General features: G+C 47.7%; 2 protein-coding genes and 1 long non-coding RNA gene across 19 annotated transcripts in view; 1 reads left to right on the forward strand and 2 right to left on the reverse strand.

Annotated features, from left to right (window-relative positions):
• Nucleotides 1–27,133, forward strand: part of LOC140640180 (nucleoside diphosphate-linked moiety X motif 6-like) — an 84,363-nt gene that overhangs the window by 27,428 nt on the left and 29,802 nt on the right. For 6 of the 16 annotated variants that reach the window (XR_012036853.1, XR_012036850.1, XR_012036851.1 and 3 more), the window contains exons 4-11: nucleotides 4,933–5,067; nucleotides 7,416–8,086; nucleotides 9,017–9,168; nucleotides 13,545–13,821; nucleotides 17,000–17,134; nucleotides 19,483–20,153; nucleotides 21,084–21,235; nucleotides 25,616–25,892. Coding sequence is in view for 10 of the 16 variants with exons in the window: in XM_072839103.1 (XP_072695204.1) it covers nucleotides 4,930–5,349 (420 nt within the window). In the remaining 6 variants the exon portion in view is untranslated. The other 10 variants (XM_072839103.1, XM_072839108.1, XM_072839106.1 and 7 more) reach the window with 5 other exon arrangements.
• Nucleotides 15,104–17,628, reverse strand: LOC140640177 (disintegrin and metalloproteinase domain-containing protein 21-like). Of its 2 annotated transcripts, none has more exons than XM_072839101.1 (2): nucleotides 15,694–17,628; nucleotides 15,104–15,318 (listed from the first exon to the last, which is right to left on the reverse strand). In XM_072839101.1, the coding sequence occupies exons 1-2, from the start codon at nucleotides 17,474–17,476 to the stop codon at nucleotides 15,257–15,259; spliced, it is 1,845 nt and encodes a 614-aa protein (XP_072695202.1). In that variant the 5' UTR covers nucleotides 17,477–17,628; the 3' UTR covers nucleotides 15,104–15,256. The 2 variants fall into 2 exon arrangements, with proteins under 2 accessions (XP_072695202.1, XP_072695201.1); XM_072839100.1 differs by having other exon boundaries at nucleotides 15,442–17,628.
• Nucleotides 21,042–23,807, reverse strand: LOC140640185 (uncharacterized). The gene is made up of 3 exons (XR_012036859.1): nucleotides 23,315–23,807; nucleotides 21,601–21,799; nucleotides 21,042–21,265 (listed from the first exon to the last, which is right to left on the reverse strand). It is a non-coding gene; the product is annotated as an uncharacterized lncRNA (long non-coding RNA).

The following is a 27,133-nucleotide window of genomic DNA, read 5'->3' on the forward strand; positions in this document are numbered from 1 at the left end:
GCAATGAATTAGGCATTTGAACCACATGCAAGCTGTAATGTCTCCAAGGATGGCAGATTTGGTGGGTTATGACCAAATTGTGTTGAGGCCCTGTCAAAGGTAACAAGAAAAAAGGGAACTGGGGGACTCTCCTAGGTTACTAAACAGTAAGGCCATATATAAGTGCCAGAAAGCTTCTTTAGTTGCTTACCAAAGGGCCCTTATCTCCTGGTATGGAAGAGTAATCATAGCTGAGGAGCAATCTCAGTATCAGAGGGCCCAAGAGCTGCAGGGACTTTTCCATAGTCCTCCAGAGCAAGTATATAATTATGCTAGGGAAACCAGGTGTTTTAAACAGGAGATTGTGACCTCTGGGTATATATCCCTGAAAATATGGGCTCCACAGGACCATATGAATTCTCAGAGCTTGTCTTCCCACAAGGAACCGTCCCCACTCCTCCTGGCTGCCCTCCCTCACATGGGGTCTGCTGTGCCATACCTAGCATAATCTGGCTGGATAAGTCCCAAGCCCCACTCTGAGAAGAATGGTATCACACCAAAGTAGATGCAAGAATCCGTGTGAGGCAAGGACAATGGTCCCAGGGAATGAGGCCCACGCACTTCTAGGGGAACTCTCAGAAGCAGGTAGAAAACAATAGCCTGTCCTGGGCAAAGTCAAAATGCTTCATTTACCATGCTTGCTGGCAGAACAAGGCTAAGAGAGATAGGCATGCTACCCTGCATATATGATGTGAGCCCAGAGGACCCATCGGAATGTACTTGGTAAAGACAGAACAGACCAGTGGTTACCAGAGGAAGAGGCAGAGGGGTGAGCAATATAGGAGTGGGGGGGGGGGGGGCGTCAAAAGGCACAAATTTCCAGTCGTGTCATCAATAAGCCCTGGGGAGGTAGTGTATAGCATGGTGACCATCGTTAATAATACTGCATTCTGTATTTGAAAGTTATTGAGAGAGTAGATCTTCAAAGTTCTCATGGCAAGAAAAAGCTTTCCTGTAACAATGTATGGTGACAGATGCTAACTAGACTTATGGCTGTGTCTATTGCCATATGTACACACGTTGAACAATTACACTCCCAACTTGAAACGGATATGATGCTACAGGTCAATATGCTACAGGTCAATTATACCTCAATGAAAGGAAAACAACCAAACTGCTGGTGCAAGGAGAAACATCACCTCTTAGGAGTTCAATTGTGTCTCTCCTCTACAGGCCAGTCTGATGATAAGACAGATTAGCACGGAACCCTGTTTTTTAGCACCTAAGGCAATAATGAGGTCTCTCCAAGTAACAGAGACCAGGTGGCCGCAGCCAGGGACCCACAATGACCCTAAAACTGGTCAAGATTGGAGAGGTAGCAAAGGGGATTCACCTATAGGGACTTTTGTGGTGGTCACAAGCACAAGATCTCGAGAGGCAAACAGAGCGCTTCGTAACATCTACAATGGAAGAAGGCAAAACTGGCAGAGGAGGAGGCTGAGAATGGTTGCAACGATAAAAAATCATGATGCTTGTGCAGTTCCTGGAGCAAAGATGATTTGCAGAGGCAGACACCTATGAACTGAACAGATAGATATGGCTGTGTCCCTAGGAGGAAGGACCTATCAATATAATGGGACACAAGGTAACCTATCAATTCTCCCAGTCCCACGACTACACGAGCCTGATGGCCATTACCCTGAGAGCCTGTACACTAGGAATAGAGAAATACTTTGGATTCTTAGACACTGTCTCTGCATTGACATTAATACTCAGAATTCCAAAGCATCATCATAGATCATGTTAGAGTGGGAGCTTATGGGCATCAGGCAGTAAGTGGAGTCCTAGCTGACACACAGCCCACAGTGGGTTCAGTGGTCTGCAGCCCAAGCCCGGGGTCACTTCCCCGAGTCTCCAGGTATATGACTGGGCTTGGTGTCTTTGGCAGTTAGAACAACATCCCCACAGGGTGCTTAGCATGTGGAGTAACAGCTCTCATCGTCACACTGCAGGTGGAAGACTCTTCGTTGTAGTTGTTATTTTTAAAGGGAGATTTCTTGAGGTATAACTGGTATAACTGTTCACTTTTGTGTAAATGTTTTGTCCGTACACGTATCAGATGGTCAGTTCTGCCTCGTACTTTACAGACAGCCTGTGCTCAGGCATTTCCTAAGGTATGAAATGTGAGTTCCTACAACTCCAACAGCCAGGGGCCTTAAGCTGTGATGTATCAGTCAGGGATGGACAGTTCCTCCTGTGATGGTTTTATAATCAAGACACAACAGGGGCACATGAGGGGCTCAGCCAGTTAAGTGTCTGCCTTCAGCTCAGGTCATGATTCCAGAATCCTGGGATGGAGTCCTGGGTCAGACTCCCTGCTCAGCAGGTGAGTCTGCTTCTTTCCCTCTCCCTCTGCCCCTCTCCCTCCTTGCTCGTGCATGTGCGCCTCCCCCTTTCTCTCTTTCACTCACTCTATTTCACTTCACTGTCTCTCTCAAATCAATAAATGAACTCTAAAAAAAAAAAAGTGATAAAGATACAATGCCAAACTCATTCTGCTGGAATACCTCAGGTTTAGTATAGCCCAAAAGGAATAATGAGAATAGTGAGAATAATGGCATATATTAAGTGCCTAACGTGTTCCAGGCCCTTCTTGGGTGCTTTCTTCTGATCACCACAAAATCCTGGCAAAGTGCATTGCATCTCCCAATGTAACATGGACCTTGAAACTCACGGCCTGAGGCTTTGTCCAAGAGCCCATACTTGGCAGGCGGTAGGTAGATCTGTTGGCACCCATGTGCCTTGACAGAAAAGTTCTTACCATCCTATCATATCTTCCAACTGTCACTTCAAGTGCCATTTGTTTAACAGGAGCAGTGAAATGAAGAAATAACAGAAATCTACTATATGGCCAATTGGGAGATGGTCCAAAAACTTGTTAAATCTGGTGCGTACCCATGCCAACAAGGTTTGCTTACCCAATCATTTGTAAAACGCGGGATTCCACATCTTAACAAACACACAGGTTGCTTTTTTTTTTTTTTTTTTTTTTTTTTGCCGGGATATTTTATTTGAAGGTGACAAGCTCAGGATAAATACGGGAATGTATAATTATAAGAGTCTTTATTGATCATTTTTCCAGTGGTCAATGTTATTTTGTCCATTTTGTGCATATCACTGGTATTAACTAACTGAAATATTGATGCTTCGAAGGTTTATGTTTTGTGCTCCTCAGTACCTTTTTTTTAATTGGAAAAAGAGTCCAATGATTAACCCAGTCAGGAAAAGTAATGTACGAATCACTATTAAACCTAGTGCCCTGTTTACACTAACAGTTACTTTGCCTCTTAGAACATATTCTCTGTCCGGTGGAGGGCCACTATCTATACTACCACCTGCTCCTTTCTCTTCACATGTTGGGGGTTTCCAACCTCTCATACAGTGACAGTGTTTCTTGCTGTTACACACCCCTCTGAAATTGCATGTACTCACATCACAGTCAAAACCCATGTCTTGATAAAAAGTACAATTCTGATTCAAGCAGTATTTTCCTGGGCCACATGTTGCCCCATCCACAACTAGCCCCATTTCTGGGATCTCTGTCCCATGGTGTGCATCGTATCCAAAGCATTTTTCTTGATTAATACCTGTTACTATTATGTGACGAAATGTAACATGGTCACCTCCACCAGGAATTTCTTCAACATCACGACAGTGCAGCATTCCACAAAGAACATCATCTTCTTCACATCTAACAGGTTTTCCTCCTCCTCGTACCACCCTCACCCCACAGTTCCCAAATCGATCACCTAATACGTTCAGTTTTTCATAGCATGCTGGTGCAGCATCTTTTATTCCATAGCCAAAAAGGGATTGACACTGCATATCACGATCAGTACAGTTTCCTCTCACACAGACAGCTAACGTTGAACATGGGGTTCCATCCTGGGTGTAAACGTCATTAGGACAATTATGCGATGTCCCATCACAGTATTCTGGGAGATCACAAATACCGAGTATGTCCCTGCAAAGCAGTCCAGGTTGAGCATATTTGCAGTTAACGCAACAGGATCCTTCGCTGCAGTCACTCCCAAGGGAAAAGGCACAATTGGTCTCACAACATTTATTGTCATTGCAGTCTTTAAGGGAGCCACAGTCACATTCTTCCAACTGATTTCTAATCTTGTCACCACAACGAGGAGCTACATAAGGAAAATTGGTGTATGGTACATTTGGTATGCTCATACAAGGATCCCATCCACTAACTCGACGGTGCAGGCTGTCATAAGAACAATTACTCAACATATCCATTAAACCAGGCTGTTCAGTCATGACACAGTGGCTTCTTCTAAAACATTTACAACCAAATACATCATGGACAAGGTTTAAGCTGTGACCTAAGGTGTGTGCTGAAATACCCCCAGCCAAGAATATGTGATAATTTGCTACATACACAAACATTGCTCCCCAGTTGGGGTTGCATGTTCCACCATGGTGGGCAAAGTATATACTTCCTACAATCTTATGTCCTGTAAGAAGTAGGGAAGTATCATGTTCAATCTTATAGAAAAATCCATAATATTTCCACAAGCCAAAGTCTTCTACAGCAGAATATGCTGATTTTTTCTTTGTTATTTCTACATGATCCCGATCATTCCATATGCACAAAAGACGTATATAGACATTTATAAGAGATTGTTGGTAAATTGTGTGAAGTATGCTGTTTATCATTACCACACCCTCTATTGCCTGTGTTATATTAGGCCTCATCAAATATAAAGAGTGAGAAATTGTGTAGTGAATTTTTAAAAATTTCCTATGTGACTGCCACAAATACACTGGGCCTGCTCTAGGAGTTCCAGCAAGCATTGCCTCCTCATATGCTTGATCTGTATCTTGCTCTCCAATCTTACACTTTTGAGCCTCTGATGATCTTCCTTCTGTCACAAGCAGGGAAACCACGTGCTCAAATGTGGAAGAAGCCTCCAGCGGTTTTATTTCATACGTGAAGTCATCGACCTGCAGCATGCCACGCAGACCCCCATTGCAGGTGTCCAGCGTGCCCATGGACCCAGGGACCCCTTCCAGGTAGCTGTAGTAGTAGCAGTCTCGGGGGACAAAAGGGTAGTCCTCCTGCATGGCACCCTGATCGTTATCGGTGATCACAGGAAAATGTCTGGGCAGCAGGTTCTTCTTAACTTTCATGTGAACCACATGTCTTTGCCCCCTGAAGTGAATCTTATAGGAGAGGTGGCCTTGTCTCTCCATTCCACCCACCCTGTGGGACACCTTCCTGGGGATCACGACTTCAGAGGAAGTGAAGCGCCATCCTGGGAGGGCACGGGAGCAGCAGCCTGGGGACAGGAGTAGCCAGAGCAGAGGCAGCCAGAGATTACCTGTCAAGTGGGCCTGGGCCCAGGCAGGCCCCATAAGTGAAGGAGCCTGTGACCACAGAAGATGTAAACAGGCGGGAGGTAGGCAAGATGATCCCTGAAACAGCAACTTTTCTAGCGGTGGAGTCCTGAGGAGAGCAGAGAGGGACTGGGGACTAGGCCTCCCCAGAGGGGGTGGGTGGGGGTGGGGGTGGGGGGGAGGCAGAGAAGCTGTTACATAATAATGATGTGCTCAGTAGGGGAGGCTGTGCTCAGTGAGCTGGGTGTCTGAGCACAGGGGACCTAGAGAAGAGAAAAGATGGGAGGCACTGGGAATAGTAGTGTGTAGTGTGTCCCTGGGCCAAAAGGTCCCACGGTCTCTTGGAGAAGGCACACGGGAAGAATCAGTGCACTTGGTGGAAGTTCAGTGAGGGAAGGGCTTCTCTTTCTCAAACTAAATGGCATAAGCGATCGACACATAATTAACACGGAGGTTGGAGAGGACAGTGGGAGCTTCTTCAAATAATGTTGAGGAGAGAGTTAGATTCCCTCACACTTTACAACACTTGAGTGCACTTGGCGATGATTTAGGAAAGAAATTGTAAATGGAGGTCATGAGCAGAAAAGTTAGCGTGTATAATAAAACAAGTCAGTCCCCAGACTTTTAGAGCCACTCGTACATTGTTTCAGCCCACAACAGCCATAGGCACAGGGAGAACTGTGGTATGGGTGTCCCACCCCTGTCTGGCAAGGCTGCGGAGGTAGGATCGCTACCGCGGTGTACCTGGAAGGCAGGCCTTCCACTCTAGTGGGTCCAGGAGGTGGGATGGGATCCCCAGAGAGAGGAGCATGGAGCCAAAGAGGATTACTCTCTTGCCCTAAGGTTCTGGACTTGCTTGGGATCTGTCACTCCTTTCTTCCCTATTTCTTCCTTTTGGAATGGCAGTGTACATCCTTTGCCTGTCCCGCTGTTGTACCTTGGAGGCATCTAACTTATTTTATTTTACTTTTTTTGTATATTTTTTTTATTGGAGTTTGATTTGCCAGCATATAACACCCAGTGCTCATTCCGTCAAGTGCCCCCCTCAGTGGCCGTCACCCAGTCACCCCATCCCCCTGCCCACCTCCCCCCTTCTGCTACCCCTTGTTCGTTTCCCAGAGTCAGGAGTCTCTCATGTTCTGTCACCCTCTCTGATTTTTCCCACTCATGGTCTCTCCTTTCCCCTATAATCCCTTTCACTATTTTTTATATTCCCCATATGAGTGAAACCATATAACGTTTGTCCTTCTCAATTGACTTACTTCACTCAGCATAATACCTCCAGTTCCATCCACGTCGAAGCAAATGGTGGGTATTTGTTGTTTCTAATGACTGAGTAATATTCCATTGTATACATGGACCACATCTTCTTTATCCATTCATCTTTCGAAGGACACCGAGGCTCCTTCCACAGTGTGGCTATTGCGGACATTGCTGCTATAAACTTTGGGGTGCAGGTGTCTCCGCTTTTCACTGAATCTGTATCTTTGGGGTAAATCCCTAGTAGTGCAATTGCTGGGTCGTAGGGTAGCTCTATTTTTAACTCTTTGAGGAACCTCCACACTGTTTTGCAGAGTGGCTGTACCAGTTCACATGCCCACCAACGGTGCAAGAGGGTTCCCCTTTCTCCACATCCCCTCCAACATTGGTTGTTTCCTGTCTTGTTCATTTTCACCATTCTCACTGGGGTGAGGTGGTATCTCATTGTGGTTTTGATTTGTATTTCCCTGATGGCAAGGGATGCGGAGCATTTTCTCATGTGCTTATTGGTCATGTGTATGTCTTCTTTGGTGAAATTTCCGTTCCTGTCTTTTGCCCATTTCATGATTGGATTGTTTGTTTCTTTGCCGTTGAGTGTAATAAGTTTTTTATAGACCTTGGATGCGAGCCCTTTATCTGATACGTCATTTGCAAATATCTTCTCTGGTTCCGTTGGTTGTCTTTTAGTTTTGTTGTGCAGAAGCCTTTTATCTTGATCAAGTCCCAGTGGTTCATTTTTGCTTTTGTTTCCCCTGCCTTCACAGATATATCTTGCAAGAAGTTGCAGTGGCCAAGTTCAGAAAGGGTGTTACAATTGAACCCAAAAGCATAAGTATCTAGGAATAAACCTAACTAAAGAGGTAAAGGATCTATACCCTAAAAACTACAGAACACTTCTGAAAGAAATTGAGGAAGACACAAAGAGATGGAACAGTATTCCATGCTCATGGAGTGGAAGAATTAATATTGTGAAGATGCCAATGCTACTCAGGGCAATTTGCATGTTCAGTGCAATCCCTATCAAAATACCATGGACTTTCTTCAGAGAGTTGGAACAAATCATCTTAAGATTTGTGTGGAATCAGAAAAGACCCCGAACATCCAGGGGAATATTGAGAAAGAAAACCAGAGCCGGGGGCATCACAGTGCCAGAGTTTAAGTTATACTACAAAGCTGTGATCATTAAGACACTGTGACACTGGCACAAAAACAGACACAAAATCAATGGAACAGAATAGAGAACCCAGAAATGGGCCCTCAACTCTATGGTCAACTAATATTTGACAAAGCAGGAAAGACTATCCACTGGAAAAAGGACAGTCTCTTCAATAAATGGTACTGGGAGAATTGGACAGCCACGTGCAGAAGAATGAAACTAGACCATTCTCTTACACCAGACACAAAGATAAACTCAAAATGGATGAAGGATCTAAATGTGAGACAAGAATCCATCAAAATCCTAGAGGAGAACACAGGCAACACCCTTTTTGAATTAATTAATTAATTAATTTATTTATTTATTTATTTATTTATCTATTTATCTATTTATTTATTTTTATTCAGAAAATATCCACAGATTATTGAAAGATCCAGAGTGAGGCTTGGTCGGAAGGTGCTCTGAATTAATCTGGGCCATCATGTGGCCAATGTCACATTTCACTCATCTTTTCTCCCCATTTGCTCCAGGCATGATCTCCTTCGGTCCAAGTAGCATACAATTCACTTCTAGAGTGATTAAAGCTCTGGAAGGGGATGGAGTCTAGAGGGGAATGCCAGCTTGGTCCGGTTCTGAGAGGAGCCCTCTTCGGGGCTGCAGACTGCTGGATTCTGAAGGCTTAAAGAGACTCGTGTGTGTGCTTGTGTGTGTGTGTGTGTGTGTGTGTGTGTGTGTGACTCGTAAACTGTTTATGGTGTCTTTAGGATGCAGTGTGGACAGAGAACGGTCTCTCACAGACAGAGAATCTTTATCCCAGTGAGTTGGCTCATTTGTCGTTTTCATAGGCAACTGGAGTCTTCCTCTGGGAATACTCAGAACTCCTCAGTCCCCACCATGTACACAATACACTACAGATGGTGGTGTCACACACAGGATGGACACCAGGTGCAGTGCCGCATGCTGGGGATGCCTTTGTTGAAGTAGGACAGGAAGGTGTGCACAGGGTGTCAGGCTGTAGGCGACCACATGCCCTGTCTGTGTCGGATTCCCCAGCTCACGGGGGCCCATGGTCCCAGCGGCACCAGGGTCACCCTGTTGTCCACAACTATGGGACCGACCTTTAAAGTCACAATTAGTATTTTTAAAGATTTTACTCACTTACTTATTTATTCATTTGTTTATTTATTTATTTATTTATTTGAGACACAGAGAGAGCACAAGCGGGGAGCAGGAGGAGGGAGAAGCAGACTCCCCAGTGAGCAGGGAGACTGACAAGGGGCTCCATCCCAGAACCCCGAGATCACAACCCGAGCCGAAGGCAGACGCTTAACTGACTGAGCCACCCAGGCGCCCTCAAGTTGGTATGACATATCTTCTTTTCCACTTTGGAGCTAATCAAGAGAGGAAAAGAGAAAAGTTGCTATGCAATGTATTTTGTTGAATAATATACAGAATTCATAGTCTGGCACCGTGTCACCTTATATATGAAAGGATGTTGTAATGAGACATAGTGAATACTCCTAGGAAACTACTGGGATGATAATCTCTCCTAAAGGACTCAAAGGCTTCCCCCCCAGTCCTGTCAATTTTTATTTACAAAAATAAGCAGCATTTGAGTACTGATCTCTTTTTCTCCTCATACCAGAAAGGAAACAAAGAACATGAACAATCTACCTCCTAGCCAGAAAAAAAGTGTTTTATAACCTCAAAACAAATGTTTACTCACCAAGAGCCGTAAATGGCTCAAATTGGAGATTTTGGTGGGATTTTCATCAGTAACTAAACTACTGAAGCTGCAAACCATCTAGGGAGCCATCAATTGTCTATCTCCTACACTTCTGAAAACCTTTGTGTTGGAATCAATCTTTTGTTCTAATCTTTGAAGCATGACCACTGTAAAATGACCATATTCATTCGGCTGGCACCTGAAAAACATGGAGCATGAATTTGTAGAATGAACAAATGAGCAATTTTTCCTGTGTGCTTAAAGTCCGATATGGCTCCGTCACTGAAGTGCAGGGTGCAGAAAGCATAAATCCCTAGTGTGAGTCCACCCGCACTCCACAAATGAGGGCACTGAGGTCCAGAGAAGGACAGTGACTTGGCCAAGGTCACACGGCAAGCAGAACCCAGGTCTCTGACTCTCAGTTCAGAGAGGCCTGGGACTCTGAGATGGGCATCCTCCATGCTGGATCTCCAGCGCCCCCAGCCCCCACCGGGCAGAGAAGGAAGCATGTGAACCTCAGAGGGCAAGACAGATGCCAGACCTGGGGCAGTGGCAGACGTGCATGTTTTGGAAGTGCCCTGAGGGCTCTGACTGCCTCACACACACACAGCCTGGAATAGAGAGGAGCAGACTGGGCCTGAGGGAGCAGCCATGCCAGGAGTGGGAAGTGGCTCTTGCCCCACGGCCCAGGAGAAGGGACATGGAGATGGCCTGGCAGGGCTGCTGGGTGGGAGTCGGAGGAGCAGGTGGCTGCTGGCCTTTTGGCCACCACCGCTTGCTCAAATTCCCCTACCCAAGTGTGACTGGGAGCCACTGAGCCAGGGGTCACATGTCCCCCAACCCCTGTTTCTTTGCCTCATCCATCATAGCAGGCCTCACCTGCTGTGATTGGCTGTGTCCCCTGCCTTGTGCATCCCTGTTCTCAGACTGGGAGTTTTCCAAGTCAGATTAACCCTGTGTTCCCAGCGCCTAGCCCGGGTCCCAGCCCAGATAGGCAGATATCCAGTGACCGTTTGGGACAAGCCAGGGGGATGAGTGCTAATGGTGGAGTTTCAGGCCCACAGATATGGCTAGCCCTCATCAAGACAGTCCCCTTCAGCAGGACCACACACAGTTCTGGGCTTGCCTGATGCAGAGTGAGAGGCATGGCTACCCGCATGGGGATGGGGCCGAGGTGAGGGAAAGGGTGCCCGAGGGCTGTGACAGGGTCTTGGGGGAATGTGAAGACTGCAGTCGGGTGACTGGTGCTCCACTGGGTGGAGAGCAAATTGGCTCGGGCTTGGAGCTGGGGTTGCAGCAGGGAGCAGGATGGGTGGGTGAGATCCTTACAGAACTCAGTCCAGTGGAGGGGACAGAGGACAAATGAGAAAAGCAGCCAACAGAAGACGCCTTGTGTCAGGGAGGATCTCCTGAGGAGAGGACATTTCAGCAAGACTCGGGGTTGAGAAGAAGCTGCAGTGCAGGGTGGGGACAGCCCCCAGGTCGAGGGCACAGAGGCCGGCGTGCCGGGAACCCCCAGTGTAGTGGTAACGAAGTGAGTGGGAGAGTGGGCTGAATCCTGCAAGGGACAGGAAGGGCTTCTCAGAGGTGGCAGGGATACCCCGCGCACACACGCGCGCGCGCGGGCTTCAGGGATGCTTGGCAGAGCCTGGGCGCCCTATCTTGGTCACCGTCCTCTTGGGTCAACAATGCTGACACAGCCACATCCTCTTACCTGGGCAGGGTGGGGCAGGTTTGGGGAGCAGTGGGCCTGGACCGTTCTCCGGAGATGGTACCCCGTCACATCCACCTTCTTTGTGGCAGCTACCCTTACTGAGGCCCCCAGGCGGCAGGCGCTTTGTGAACTCACCTTTCTCCACTATCCTCACAGTGACCAGGTGGTGAGGAGTCAGGCCCAGGGGGCCCAGAGACATGCTAAGACTCATAGCCAGCAGCAGCAGAACTCACACACCTACACAGGATTTGGGAGCAATGTCTAGACTACCCCCTTCACCTCTGCCCAGAGCAAGGGCTCTCCGACCCCCTCCCTGGCTCTGGCAGGTGACTGAACCAGCCTCGAGAGCCCAGTGGCCCGGAGAGCTGCACCTGCCCAGACCCCGGTACTTGAGGATCCCCCTCTCCAGCCTGTGACACTGTGAGCCCCCCAGGTGGTACTCTGCAAGGCTGGGCTTCAGTGACTTGATATTATTGTACTGGAGTATAGTTGACATCCACGTGACATAGTTTCTGGTCCACAACAGTGAGTGGGCCAGTGTAAACATCACCACAGCTATGCCTCTCTGACAAGTGCAGCTACCATTGTCACCATACGTGGGCCACAGAGATTGGATGGATGGATGGATGGATGGATGGATGGATGGATGAATGGATGGGGTGGATCGGGTGGATAGGGTGGATCGGGTGGATGGGGTGGATGGGGTGGATGGGTGGATGGGGTGGATGGGTGGATGGGGTGGATGGGGTGGATGGGTGGATGGATTGATTTTTTCACCGTCGTCTTTAGATCACGTTTCCCAAAACCCAGGGTTTCTTGAGAGGCTGAGTAAGCCCCAGAGCGGCCCCTCCCAGCCCTTGACCTTACTCCCATGGCAATGGATCACCCTGGACAGGGTCCTGGGTGTCATTCATTGTCTCCAATAGTTTGAAGGGGGTCTGAAGCTCTAAAACGTTGGCAAGTTCAGAGCTGGAGAAGAATTGGCTCCAGCAAACCCAGCCTTCCCATGCCCCCACAGAGAGCAACAGTTAAACTGCTACCCACAGACAAAAACAGCTCTGGCAGATGTCTAGAGTTCACTTAGAGCGTTTTAGCAACACGGTGGAACAAAATCACCCAGAACAGTCAATCATACCAGAAGAGAGGGAGCCCTTCATTTTGCCTGCATCATCCCATGCCCAGCCCAGCATTGTTGAGCACCGAGACAGAACTTCCCAGCTAGAAATTTTCCCTCTTACCAGGAAAGGAAGAGCAGAGTGAATGAACAGCTTCTTCAGCCTTGTGGGGGTGGGGGCACTGCACAAGGGTACCATGTCAGGCAATAAGTGGAGTCCTAGCTGACACACAGCCCACAGTGGGTTCAGTGGTCTGCAGCCCAAGCCTGGGGTCGCTTCCCCGAGTCTCCAGGTATATGACTGGGCTTGGTGTCTTTGGCAGTTAGAACAACATCCCCACAGGGTGCTTGGCATGTGGAGTAACAGCTCTCATCGTCACACTGCAGGTGGAAGACTCTTCGTTGTAGTTGTTATTTTTAAAGGGAGATTTCTTGAGGTATAACTGGTATAGATTATAATACGCCAAATGTATGCGGTCATGACGCCGCTACCCCAGTCAAGACACGGAACATACCCTTTGCCCCCAAGACCTTCCCTGTGCCCCTTTGCAGTCAGCCCCTTCCCTCCAGTCCCTGACGACCACCAATCTGTTCTCTGTCCCCACAGTTTTGCCTTTCCCCCGATGTCATAAGAAATAGAGCCACACAGTCCTGCAGTCAGTCTACTGGATCTGACTTTGTTCACTCAGCATGATTTTGAGATCCACCCCCATGTTGTTGCGTGAGTCAGTAACTGGTTGCTCTTTACTGCCAAGTAGCAGTCCATCATGTGGCTATACCACTCTTGGTTGATTCATTCGCCGCTGATGGACATTTGGGTTGTTTTCACTTGGGGGCTATTGTGAACAAAGCTGTTGTGAGCATCTGCCTGCAGTTCTTCGTACGGACCCATGTTCTCAGTGCTATTTAGAAGGAGGATCGCTGAGTGTGTAGTCCAGTGTGTGCTGACCTTGGTAGGAAACAGACAAACCGTTTTCCAATGACCTCTATAGTTTTGCATCCCACCCGCCCTCCCCCGGCAATAGAGGAGAACTATGGTTGCTTCATATCCTCCTTGGCCCTTGGTATTGTCAGTCTTAACATTTGTTTTTGCCACCCCAGCGGCTGTGTCCTGGCATCTCACTGTGGTTTAAAATGTTTCTTTATTAGAGATAGCTGACACACAGTGTTACATTACTTTCAGGTGTACAATACAGTTGATTCGACTTCTTCCAGTAAGTCCTGCTCTGCTCGCCACAAATGAAGCTACCATCTGTCACAATGCTGTTGCAACATCATTGACTATATTCCCTAGGCTGTGCCTTTTATTCCCGTGATTTATTCATTGGCGGACAGTAGATCCTGGTGCCAAGTGCCAATGCAGAAACACATGTTTGACAAGGACATAGTAAACAGGGGCTCAGACCTGTCGTGGATGAAGATCCAGGCCACTCTACCACATAAGCCACCTGGACGAGAAGGTAAGAGAGCTCTAGAAAAGACGGACAGATCACAATGGCTCAGAGTGGCACTCCTGTTGATTCTCTCTTGCTGTGTCCTTCCTCGACCCTTTGGTGCTATTCTCACCTGGACTCCATACTTTCAGAAAGAACTTGGATCTGAGGCCTGAGGCATTTCCATAGCACTAATGTACCACACGTCCCTTATGGGACCCTCTTCTTCTCTTGCACGATTTCTGAAGCGATCTCTTCCTGTTCCCTTTTGTGTAAATGTTTTGTCCATACACGTATCAGACGGTCAGTTCTGCCTCGTACTTTACAGACAGCCTGTGCTCAGGCATTTCCTAAGGTATGAAATGTGAGTTCCTACGACTCCAACAGCCAGGGGCCTTAAGCCGTGATGTATCAGTCAGGGATGGACAGTTCCTCCTGTGATGGTTTTATAATCAAGACACAACGGGGGCACATGGGGGGCTCAGTCAGTTAAGTGTCTGCCTTCAGCTCAGGTCCTGATTCCAGAATCCTGGGATGGAGTCCTGGGTCAGACTCCCTGCTCAGCAGGTGAGTCTGCTTCTTTCCCTCTCCCTCTGCCCCTCTCCCTCCTTGCTCGTGCATGTGCGCCCCCCCCTTTCTCTCTTTCACTCACTCTATTTCACTTCACTGTCTCTCTCAAATCAATAAATGAACTCTAAAAAAAAAGTGATAAAGATACAATGCCAAGCTCATTCTGCTGGAATACCTCAGGTTTAGCATAGCCCAAAAGGAATAATGAGAATAGCGGGAATAATGGCATATATTAAGTGCCTAACGTGTTCCAGGCCTTTCTTGGGTGCTTTCCTCTGATCACCACAAAATCCTGGCAAAGTGCATTGCATCTCCCAATGTAACATGGACCTTGAAACTCACGGCCTGAGGCTTTGTCCAGGAGCCCGTACTTGGCAGGCGGTAGGTAGATCTGTTGGCACCCATGTGCCTTGACGGAAAAGTTCTTACCATCCTACCATATCTTCCAACTGTCACTTTAAGTGCCATTTGTTTAACAGGAGCAGTAAAATGAACAAATAACAGAAATCTAGTATATGGCCAATTGGGAGATGGTCCAAAAACTTGTTAAATCTGATGCATACCCATGCAAACAAGGTCTGCTACCCAATCATTTGTGAAACGCTGGATTCCACATCCTAACAAGAGTACTACTGGTCTCTTGCTAATGAATCTAAGAGTCCTCTACTATCCCCGGTAGGAATAGTAACAATATGGCTAGAAAGGAAATGTTACATATATTAAAAGAGACGACCTCATGTTAAATGGCCAACTCGTTTTATTTTAAGATGACAACCTCAGAGTGTCTAAAGGACTATGTAATTATCAGAGTGATTCTTGATCATTTCTCCTGGTCCTACCAATATGATTTTCGTCATCTGGCACATCCAGTTAGTATTCACTTGCGTCTAGGTCATTTTTGTTCTTCATCCTCCTCTTTTATATCTTCTAAGTGATGAGAGGCACCAGTGATGCCTGAAATCAGAAAAAGACTTAAGCGAATAATCAGTAGAAGTATTGTTTGGTGTATACTAAAAATTATTCTGGTTCGAAAACCATATTCTCTGTCAGGTGGAGGGCCACTATCTATACTACCACCTGCTCCTTTCTCTTCACATGTTGGGGGTTTCCAACCTCTCATACAGTGACAGTGTTTCTTGCTGTTACACACCCCTCTGAAATTGCATGTACTGACATCACAGTCAAAACCCATGTCTTGATAAAAAGTACAATTCTGATTCAAGCAGTATTTTCCTGGGCCACATGTTGCCCCATCCACAACTAGCCCCATTTCTGGGATCTCTGTCCCATGGTGTGCATCGTATCCAAAGCATTTTTCTTGATTAATACCTGTTACTACTATGTGACGAAATGTAACATGGTCACCTCCACCAGGAATTTCTTCAACATCACGACAGTGCAGCATTCCACAAAGAACATCATCTTCTTCACATCTAACAGGTTTTCCTCCTCCTCGTACCACCCTCACCCCACAGTTCCCAAATCGATCACCTAATACGTTCAGTTTTTCATAGCATGCTGGTGCAGCATCTTTTATTCCATAGCCAAAAAGGGATTGACACTGCATATCACGATCAGTACAGTTTCCTCTCACACAGACAGCTAACGTTGAACATGGGGTTCCATCCTGGGTGTAAACGTCATTAGGACAATTATGCGATGTCCCATCACAGTATTCTGGGAGATCACAAATACCGAGTATGTCCCTGCAAAGCAGTCCAGGTTGAGCATATTTGCAGTTAACGCAACAGGATCCTTCGCTGCAGTCACTCCCAAGGGAAAAGGCACAATTGGTCTCACAACATTTATTGTCATTGCAGTCTTTAAGGGAGCCACAGTCACATTCTTCCAACTGATTTCTAATCTTGTCACCACAACGAGGAGCTACATAAGGAAAATTGGTGTATGGTACATTTGGTATGCTCATACAAGGATCCCATCCACTAACTCGACGGTGCAGGCTGTCATAAGAACAATTACTCAACATATCCATTAAACCAGGCTGTTCAGTCATGACACAGTGGCTTCTTCTAAAACATTTACAACCAAATACATCATGGACAAGGTTTAAGCTGTGACCTAAGGTGTGTGCTGAAATACCCCCAGCCAAGAATATGTGATAATTTGCTACATACACAAACATTGCTCCCCAGTTGGGGTTGCATGTTCCACCATGGTGGGCAAAGTATATACTTCCTACAATCTTATGTCCTGTAAGAAGTAGGGAAGTATCATGTTCAATCTTAGAGAAAAATCCATAATATTTCCACAAGCCAAAGTCTTCTACAGCAGAATATGCTGATTTTTTCTTTGTTATTTCTACATGATCCCGATCATTCCATATGCACAAAAGACGTACATAGACATTTATAAGAGATTGTTGGTAAATTGTGTGAAGTATGCTGTTTATCATTACCACACCCTCTATTGCCTGTGTTATATTAGGCCTCATCAAATATAAAGAGTGAGAAATTGTGTAGTGAATTTTTAAAAATTTCCTATGTGACTGCCACAAATACACTGGGCCTGCTCTAGGAGTTCCAGCAAGCATTGCCTCCTCATATGCTTGATCTGTATCTTGCTCTCCAATCTTACACTTTTGAGCCTCTGATGATCTTCCTTCTGTCACAAGCAGGGAAACCACGTGCTCAAATGTGGAAGAAGCCTCCAGCGGTTTTATTTCATACGTGAAGTCATCGACCTGCAGCATGCCACGCAGACCCCCATTGCAGGTGTCCAGCGTGCCCATGGACCCAGGGACCCCTTCCAGGTAGCTGTAGTAGTAGCAGTCTCGGGGGACAAAAGGGTAGTCCTCCTGCATGGCACCCTGATCGTTATCGGTGATCACAGGAAAATGTCTGGGCAGCAGGTTCTTCTTAACTTTCATGTGAACCACATGTCTTTGCCCCCTGAAGTGAATCTTATAGGAGAGGTGGCCTTGTCTCTCCATTCCACCCACCCTGTGGGACACCTTCCTGGGGATCACGACTTCAGAGGAAGTGAAGCGCCATCCTGGGAGGGCACGGGAGCAGCAGCCTGGGGACAGGAGTAGCCAGAGCAGAGGCAGCCAGAGATTACCTGTCAAGTGGGCCTGGGCCCAGGCAGGCCCCATAAGTGAAGGAGCCTGTGACCACAGAAGATGTAAACAGGCGGGAGGTAGGCAAGATGATCCCTGAAACAGCAACTTTTCTAGCGGTGGAGTCCTGAGGAGAGCAGAGAGGGACTGGGGACTAGGCCTCCCCAGAGGGGGTGGGTGGGGGTGGGGGTGGGGGGGAGGCAGAGAAGCTGTTACATAATAATGATGTGCTCAGTAGGGGAGGCTGTGCTCAGTGAGCTGGGTGTCTGAGCACAGGGGACCTAGAGAAGAGAAAAGATGGGAGGCACTGGGAATAGTAGTGTGTAGTGTGTCCCTGGGCCAAAAGGTCCCACGGTCTCTTGGAGAAGGCACACGGGAAGAATCAGTGCACTTGGTGGAAGTTCAGTGAGGGAAGGGCTTCTCTTTCTCAAACTAAATGGCATAAGCGATCGACACATAATTAACACGGAGGTTGGAGAGGACAGTGGGAGCTTCTTCAAATAATGTTGAGGAGAGAGTTAGATTCCCTCACACTTTACAACACTTGAGTGCACTTGGCGATGATTTAGGAAAGAAATTGTAAATGGAGGTCATGAGCAGAAAAGTTAGCGTGTATAATAAAACAAGTCAGTCCCCAGACTTTTAGAGCCACTCGTACATTGTTTCAGCCCACAACAGCCATAGGCACAGGGAGAACTGTGGTATGGGTGTCCCACCCCTGTCTGGCAAGGCTGCGGAGGTAGGATCGCTACCGCGGTGTACCTGGAAGGCAGGCCTTCCACTCTAGTGGGTCCAGGAGGTGGGATGGGATTCCCAGAGAGAGGAGCATGGAGCCAAAGAGGATTACTCTCTTGCCCTAAGGTTCTGGACTTGCTTGGGATCTGTCACTCCTTTCTTCCCTATTTCTTCCTTTTGGAATGGCAGTGTACATCCTTTGCCTGTCCCGCTGTTGTACCTTGGAGGCATCTAACTTATTTTATTTTACTTTTTTTGTATATTTTTTTTATTGGAGTTTGATTTGCCAGCATATAACACCCAGTGCTCATTCCGTCAAGTGCCCCCCTCAGTGGCCGTCACCCAGTCACCCCATCCCCCTGCCCACCTCCCCCCTTCTGCTACCCCTTGTTCGTTTCCCAGAGTCAGGAGTCTCTCATGTTCTGTCACCCTCTCTGATTTTTCCCACTCATGGTCTCTCCTTTCCCCTATAATCCCTTTCACTATTTTTTATATTCCCCATATGAGTGAAACCATATAACGTTTGTCCTTCTCAATTGACTTACTTCACTCAGCATAATACCTCCAGTTCCATCCACGTCGAAGCAAATGGTGGGTATTTGTTGTTTCTAATGACTGAGTAATATTCCATTGTATACATGGACCACATCTTCTTTATCCATTCATCTTTCGAAGGACACCGAGGCTCCTTCCACAGTGTGGCTATTGCGGACATTGCTGCTATAAACTTTGGGGTGCAGGTGTCTCCGCTTTTCACTGAATCTGTATCTTTGGGGTAAATCCCTAGTAGTGCAATTGCTGGGTCGTAGGGTAGCTCTATTTTTAACTCTTTGAGGAACCTCCACACTGTTTTGCAGAGTGGCTGTACCAGTTCACATGCCCACCAACGGTGCAAGAGGGTTCCCCTTTCTCCACATCCCCTCCAACATTGGTTGTTTCCTGTCTTGTTCATTTTCACCATTCTCACTGGGGTGAGGTGGTATCTCATTGTGGTTTTGATTTGTATTTCCCTGATGGCAAGGGATGCGGAGCATTTTCTCATGTGCTTATTGGTCATGTGTATGTCTTCTTTGGTGAAATTTCCGTTCCTGTCTTTTGCCCATTTCATGATTGGATTGTTTGTTTCTTTGCCGTTGAGTGTAATAAGTTTTTTATAGACCTTGGATGCGAGCCCTTTATCTGATACGTCATTTGCAAATATCTTCTCTGGTTCCGTTGGTTGTCTTTTAGTTTTGTTGTGCAGAAGCCTTTTATCTTGATCAAGTCCCAGTGGTTCATTTTTGCTTTTGTTTCCCCTGCCTTCACAGATATATCTTGCAAGAAGTTGCAGTGGCCAAGTTCAGAAAGGGTGTTACAATTGAACCCAAAAGCATAAGTATCTAGGAATAAACCTAACTAAAGAGGTAAAGGATCTATACCCTAAAAACTACAGAACACTTCTGAAAGAAATTGAGGAAGACACAAAGAGATGGAACAGTATTCCATGCTCATGGAGTGGAAGAATTAATATTGTGAAGATGCCAATGCTACTCAGGGCAATTTGCATGTTCAGTGCAATCCCTATCAAAATACCATGGACTTTCTTCAGAGAGTTGGAACAAATCATCTTAAGATTTGTGTGGAATCAGAAAAGACCCCGAACATCCAGGGGAATATTGAGAAAGAAAACCAGAGCCGGGGGCATCACAGTGCCAGAGTTTAAGTTATACTACAAAGCTGTGATCATTAAGACACTGTGACACTGGCACAAAAACAGACACAAAATCAATGGAACAGAATAGAGAACCCAGAAATGGGCCCTCAACTCTATGGTCAACTAATATTTGACAAAGCAGGAAAGACTATCCACTGGAAAAAGGACAGTCTCTTCAATAAATGGTACTGGGAGAATTGGACAGCCACGTGCAGAAGAATGAAACTAGACCATTCTCTTACACCAGACACAAAGATAAACTCAAAATGGATGAAGGATCTAAATGTGAGACAAGAATCCATCAAAATCCTAGAGGAGAACACAGGCAACACCCTTTTTGAATTAATTAATTAATTAATTAATTTATTTATTTATTTATTTATCTATTTATCTATTTATTTATTTTTATTCAGAAAATATCCACAGATTATTGAAAGATCCAGAGTGAGGCTTGGTCGGAAGGTGCTCTGAATTAATCTGGGCCATCATGTGGCCAATGTCACATTTCACTCATCTTTTCTCCCCATTTGCTCCAGGCATGATCTCCTTCGGTCCAAGTAGCATACAATTCACTTCTAGAGTGATTAAAGCTCTGGAAGGGGATGGAGTCTAGAGGGGAATGCCAGCTTGGTCCGGTTCTGAGAGGAGCCCTCTTCGGGGCTGCAGACTGCTGGATTCTGAAGGCTTAAAGAGACTCGTGTGTGTGCTTGTGTGTGTGTGTGTGTGTGTGTGTGTGTGTGTGACTCATAAACTGTTTATGGTGTCTTTAGGATGCAGTGTGGACAGAGAACGGTCTCTCACAGACAGAGAATCTTTATCCCAGTGAGTTGGCTCATTTGTCGTTTTCATAGGCAACTGGAGTCTTCCTCTGGGAATACTCAGAACTCCTCAGTCCCCACCATGTACACAATACACTACAGATGGTGGTGTCACACACAGGATGGACACCAGGTGCAGTGCCGCATGCTGGGGATGCCTTTGTTGAAGTAGGACAGGAAGGTGTGCACAGGGTGTCAGGCTGTAGGCGACCACATGCCCTGTCTGTGTCGGATTCCCCAGCTCACGGGGGCCCATGGTCCCAGCGGCACCAGGGTCACCCTGTTGTCCACAACTATGGGACCGACCTTTAAAGTCACAATTAGTATTTTTAAAGATTTTACTCACTTACTTATTTATTCATTTGTTTATTTATTTATTTATTTATTTGAGACACAGAGAGAGCACAAGCGGGGAGCAGGAGGAGGGAGAAGCAGACTCCCCAGTGAGCAGGGAGACTGACAAGGGGCTCCATCCCAGAACCCCGAGATCACAACCCGAGCCGAAGGCAGACGCTTAACTGACTGAGCCACCCAGGCGCCCTCAAGTTGGTATGACATATCTTCTTTTCCACTTTGGAGCTAATCAAGAGAGGAAAAGAGAAAAGTTGCTATGCAATGTATTTTGTTGAATAATATACAGAATTCATAGTCTGGCACCGTGTCACCTTATATATGAAAGGATGTTGTAATGAGACATAGTGAATACTCCTAGGAAACTACTGGGATGATAATCTCTCCTAAAGGACTCAAAGGCTTCCCCCCCAGTCCTGTCAATTTTTATTTACAAAAATAAGCAGCATTTGAGTACTGATCTCTTTTTCTCCTCATACCAGAAAGGAAACAAAGAACATGAACAATCTACCTCCTAGCCAGAAAAAAAGTGTTTTATAACCTCAAAACAAATGTTTACTCACCAAGAGCCGTAAATGGCTCAAATTGGAGATTTTGGTGGGATTTTCATCAGTAACTAAACTACTGAAGCTGCAAACCATCTAGGGAGCCATCAATTGTCTATCTCCTACACTTCTGAAAACCTTTGTGTTGGAATCAATCTTTTGTTCTAATCTTTGAAGCATGACCACTGTAAAATGACCATATTCATTCGGCTGGCACCTGAAAAACATGGAGCATGAATTTGTAGAATGAACAAATGAGCAATTTTTCCTGTGTGCTTAAAGTCCGATATGGCTCCGTCACTGAAGTGCAGGGTGCAGAAAGCATAAATCCCTAGTGTGAGTCCACCCGCACTCCACAAATGAGGGCACTGAGGTCCAGAGAAGGACAGTGACTTGGCCAAGGTCACACGGCAAGCAGAACCCAGGTCTCTGACTCTCAGTTCAGAGAGGCCTGGGACTCTGAGATGGGCATCCTCCATGCTGGATCTCCAGCGCCCCCAGCCCCCACCGGGCAGAGAAGGAAGCATGTGAACCTCAGAGGGCAAGACAGATGCCAGACCTGGGGCAGTGGCAGACGTGCATGTTTTGGAAGTGCCCTGAGGGCTCTGACTGCCTCACACACACACAGCCTGGAATAGAGAGGAGCAGACTGGGCCTGAGGGAGCAGCCATGCCAGGAGTGGGAAGTGGCTCTTGCCCCACGGCCCAGGAGAAGGGACATGGAGATGGCCTGGCAGGGCTGCTGGGTGGGAGTCGGAGGAGCAGGTGGCTGCTGGCCTTTTGGCCACCACCGCTTGCTCAAATTCCCCTACCCAAGTGTGACTGGGAGCCACTGAGCCAGGGGTCACATGTCCCCCAACCCCTGTTTCTTTGCCTCATCCATCATAGCAGGCCTCACCTGCTGTGATTGGCTGTGTCCCCTGCCTTGTGCATCCCTGTTCTCAGACTGGGAGTTTTCCAAGTCAGATTAACCCTGTGTTCCCAGCGCCTAGCCCGGGTCCCAGCCCAGATAGGCAGATATCCAGTGACCGTTTGGGACAAGCCAGGGGGATGAGTGCTAATGGTGGAGTTTCAGGCCCACAGATATGGCTAGCCCTCATCAAGACAGTCCCCTTCAGCAGGACCACACACAGTTCTGGGCTTGCCTGATGCAGAGTGAGAGGCATGGCTACCCGCATGGGGATGGGGCCGAGGTGAGGGAAAGGGTGCCCGAGGGCTGTGACAGGGTCTTGGGGGAATGTGAAGACTGCAGTCGGGTGACTGGTGCTCCACTGGGTGGAGAGCAAATTGGCTCGGGCTTGGAGCTGGGGTTGCAGCAGGGAGCAGGATGGGTGGGTGAGATCCTTACAGAACTCAGTCCAGTGGAGGGGACAGAGGACAAATGAGAAAAGCAGCCAACAGAAGACGCCTTGTGTCAGGGAGGATCTCCTGAGGAGAGGACATTTCAGCAAGACTCGGGGTTGAGAAGAAGCTGCAGTGCAGGGTGGGGACAGCCCCCAGGTCGAGGGCACAGAGGCCGGCGTGCCGGGAACCCCCAGTGTAGTGGTAACGAAGTGAGTGGGAGAGTGGGCTGAATCCTGCAAGGGACAGGAAGGGCTTCTCAGAGGTGGCAGGGATACCCCGCGCACACACGCGCGCGCGCGGGCTTCAGGGATGCTTGGCAGAGCCTGGGCGCCCTATCTTGGTCACCGTCCTCTTGGGTCAACAATGCTGACACAGCCACATCCTCTTACCTGGGCAGGGTGGGGCAGGTTTGGGGAGCAGTGGGCCTGGACCGTTCTCCGGAGATGGTACCCCGTCACATCCACCTTCTTTGTGGCAGCTACCCTTACTGAGGCCCCCAGGCGGCAGGCGCTTTGTGAACTCACCTTTCTCCACTATCCTCACAGTGACCAGGTGGTGAGGAGTCAGGCCCAGGGGGCCCAGAGACATGCTAAGACTCATAGCCAGCAGCAGCAGAACTCACACACCTACACAGGATTTGGGAGCAATGTCTAGACTACCCCCTTCACCTCTGCCCAGAGCAAGGGCTCTCCGACCCCCTCCCTGGCTCTGGCAGGTGACTGAACCAGCCTCGAGAGCCCAGTGGCCCGGAGAGCTGCACCTGCCCAGACCCCGGTACTTGAGGATCCCCCTCTCCAGCCTGTGACACTGTGAGCCCCCCAGGTGGTACTCTGCAAGGCTGGGCTTCAGTGACTTGATATTATTGTACTGGAGTATAGTTGACATCCACGTGACATAGTTTCTGGTCCACAACAGTGAGTGGGCCAGTGTAAACATCACCACAGCTATGCCTCTCTGACAAGTGCAGCTACCATTGTCACCATACGTGGGCCACAGAGATTGGATGGATGGATGGATGGATGGATGGATGGATGGATGGATGAATGGATGGGGTGGATCGGGTGGATAGGGTGGATCGGGTGGATGGGGTGGATGGGGTGGATGGGTGGATGGGGTGGATGGGTGGATGGGGTGGATGGGGTGGATGGGTGGATGGATTGATTTTTTCACCGTCGTCTTTAGATCACGTTTCCCAAAACCCAGGGTTTCTTGAGAGGCTGAGTAAGCCCCAGAGCGGCCCCTCCCAGCCCTTGACCTTACTCCCATGGCAATGGATCACCCTGGACAGGGTCCTGGGTGTCATTCATTGTCTCCAATAGTTTGAAGGGGGTCTGAAGCTCTAAAACGTTGGCAAGTTCAGAGCTGGAGAAGAATTGGCTCCAGCAAACCCAGCCTTCCCATGCCCCCACAGAGAGCAACAGTTAAACTGCTACCCACAGACAAAAACAGCTCTGGCAGATGTCTAGAGTTCACTTAGAGCGTTTTAGCAACACGGTGGAACAAAATCACCCAGAACAGTCAATCATACCAGAAGAGAGGGAGCCCTTCATTTTGCCTGCATCATCCCATGCCCAGCCCAGCATTGTTGAGCACCGAGACAGAACTTCCCAGCTAGAAATTTTCCCTCTTACCAGGAAAGGAAGAGCAGAGTGAATGAACAGCTTCTTCAGCCTTGTGGGGGTGGGGGCACTGCACAAGGGTACCATGTCAGGCAATAAGTGGAGTCCTAGCTGACACACAGCCCACAGTGGGTTCAGTGGTCTGCAGCCCAAGCCTGGGGTCGCTTCCCCGAGTCTCCAGGTATATGACTGGGCTTGGTGTCTTTGGCAGTTAGAACAACATCCCCACAGGGTGCTTGGCATGTGGAGTAACAGCTCTCATCGTCACACTGCAGGTGGAAGACTCTTCGTTGTAGTTGTTATTTTTAAAGGGAGATTTCTTGAGGTATAACTGGTATAGATTATAATACGCCAAATGTATGCGGTCATGACGCCGCTACCCCAGTCAAGACACGGAACATACCCTTTGCCCCCAAGACCTTCCCTGTGCCCCTTTGCAGTCAGCCCCTTCCCTCCAGTCCCTGACGACCACCAATCTGTTCTCTGTCCCCACAGTTTTGCCTTTCCCCCGATGTCATAAGAAATAGAGCCACACAGTCCTGCAGTCAGTCTACTGGATCTGACTTTGTTCACTCAGCATGATTTTGAGATCCACCCCCATGTTGTTGCGTGAGTCAGTAACTGGTTGCTCTTTACTGCCAAGTAGCAGTCCATCATGTGGCTATACCACTCTTGGTTGATTCATTCGCCGCTGATGGACATTTGGGTTGTTTTCACTTGGGGGCTATTGTGAACAAAGCTGTTGTGAGCATCTGCCTGCAGTTCTTCGTACGGACCCATGTTCTCAGTGCTATTTAGAAGGAGGATCGCTGAGTGTGTAGTCCAGTGTGTGCTGACCTTGGTAGGAAACAGACAAACCGTTTTCCAATGACCTCTATAGTTTTGCATCCCACCCGCCCTCCCCCGGCAATAGAGGAGAACTATGGTTGCTTCATATCCTCCTTGGCCCTTGGTATTGTCAGTCTTAACATTTGTTTTTGCCACCCCAGCGGCTGTGTCCTGGCATCTCACTGTGGTTTAAAATGTTTCTTTATTAGAGATAGCTGACACACAGTGTTACATTACTTTCAGGTGTACAATACAGTTGATTCGACTTCTTCCAGTAAGTCCTGCTCTGCTCGCCACAAATGAAGCTACCATCTGTCACAATGCTGTTGCAACATCATTGACTATATTCCCTAGGCTGTGCCTTTTATTCCCGTGATTTATTCATTGGCGGACAGTAGATCCTGGTGCCAAGTGCCAATGCAGAAACACATGTTTGACAAGGACATAGTAAACAGGGGCTCAGACCTGTCGTGGATGAAGATCCAGGCCACTCTACCACATAAGCCACCTGGACGAGAAGGTAAGAGAGCTCTAGAAAAGACGGACAGATCACAATGGCTCAGAGTGGCACTCCTGTTGATTCTCTCTTGCTGTGTCCTTCCTCGACCCTTTGGTGCTATTCTCACCTGGACTCCATACTTTCAGAAAGAACTTGGATCTGAGGCCTGAGGCATTTCCATAGCACTAATGTACCACACGTCCCTTATGGGACCCTCTTCTTCTCTTGCACGATTTCTGAAGCGATCTCTTCCTGTTCCCTTTTGTGTAAATGTTTTGTCCATACACGTATCAGACGGTCAGTTCTGCCTCGTACTTTACAGACAGCCTGTGCTCAGGCATTTCCTAAGGTATGAAATGTGAGTTCCTACGACTCCAACAGCCAGGGGCCTTAAGCCGTGATGTATCAGTCAGGGATGGACAGTTCCTCCTGTGATGGTTTTATAATCAAGACACAACGGGGGCACATGGGGGGCTCAGTCAGTTAAGTGTCTGCCTTCAGCTCAGGTCCTGATTCCAGAATCCTGGGATGGAGTCCTGGGTCAGACTCCCTGCTCAGCAGGTGAGTCTGCTTCTTTCCCTCTCCCTCTGCCCCTCTCCCTCCTTGCTCGTGCATGTGCGCCCCCCCCTTTCTCTCTTTCACTCACTCTATTTCACTTCACTGTCTCTCTCAAATCAATAAATGAACTCTAAAAAAAAAGTGATAAAGATACAATGCCAAGCTCATTCTGCTGGAATACCTCAGGTTTAGCATAGCCCAAAAGGAATAATGAGAATAGCGGGAATAATGGCATATATTAAGTGCCTAACGTGTTCCAGGCCTTTCTTGGGTGCTTTCCTCTGATCACCACAAAATCCTGGCAAAGTGCATTGCATCTCCCAATGTAACATGGACCTTGAAACTCACGGCCTGAGGCTTTGTCCAGGAGCCCGTACTTGGCAGGCGGTAGGTAGATCTGTTGGCACCCATGTGCCTTGACGGAAAAGTTCTTACCATCCTACCATATCTTCCAACTGTCACTTTAAGTGCCATTTGTTTAACAGGAGCAGTAAAATGAACAAATAACAGAAATCTAGTATATGGCCAATTGGGAGATGGTCCAAAAACTTGTTAAATCTGATGCATACCCATGCAAACAAGGTCTGCTACCCAATCATTTGTGAAACGCTGGATTCCACATCCTAACAAGAGTACTACTGGTCTCTTGCTAATGAATCTAAGAGTCCTCTACTATCCCCGGTAGGAATAGTAACAATATGGCT

The sequence above is a fragment of the Canis lupus genome, chromosome 9 (genome assembly GCF_048164855.1).
Source record: "Canis lupus baileyi chromosome 9, mCanLup2.hap1, whole genome shotgun sequence".
Taxonomy (NCBI): domain Eukaryota; kingdom Metazoa; phylum Chordata; class Mammalia; order Carnivora; family Canidae; genus Canis; species Canis lupus.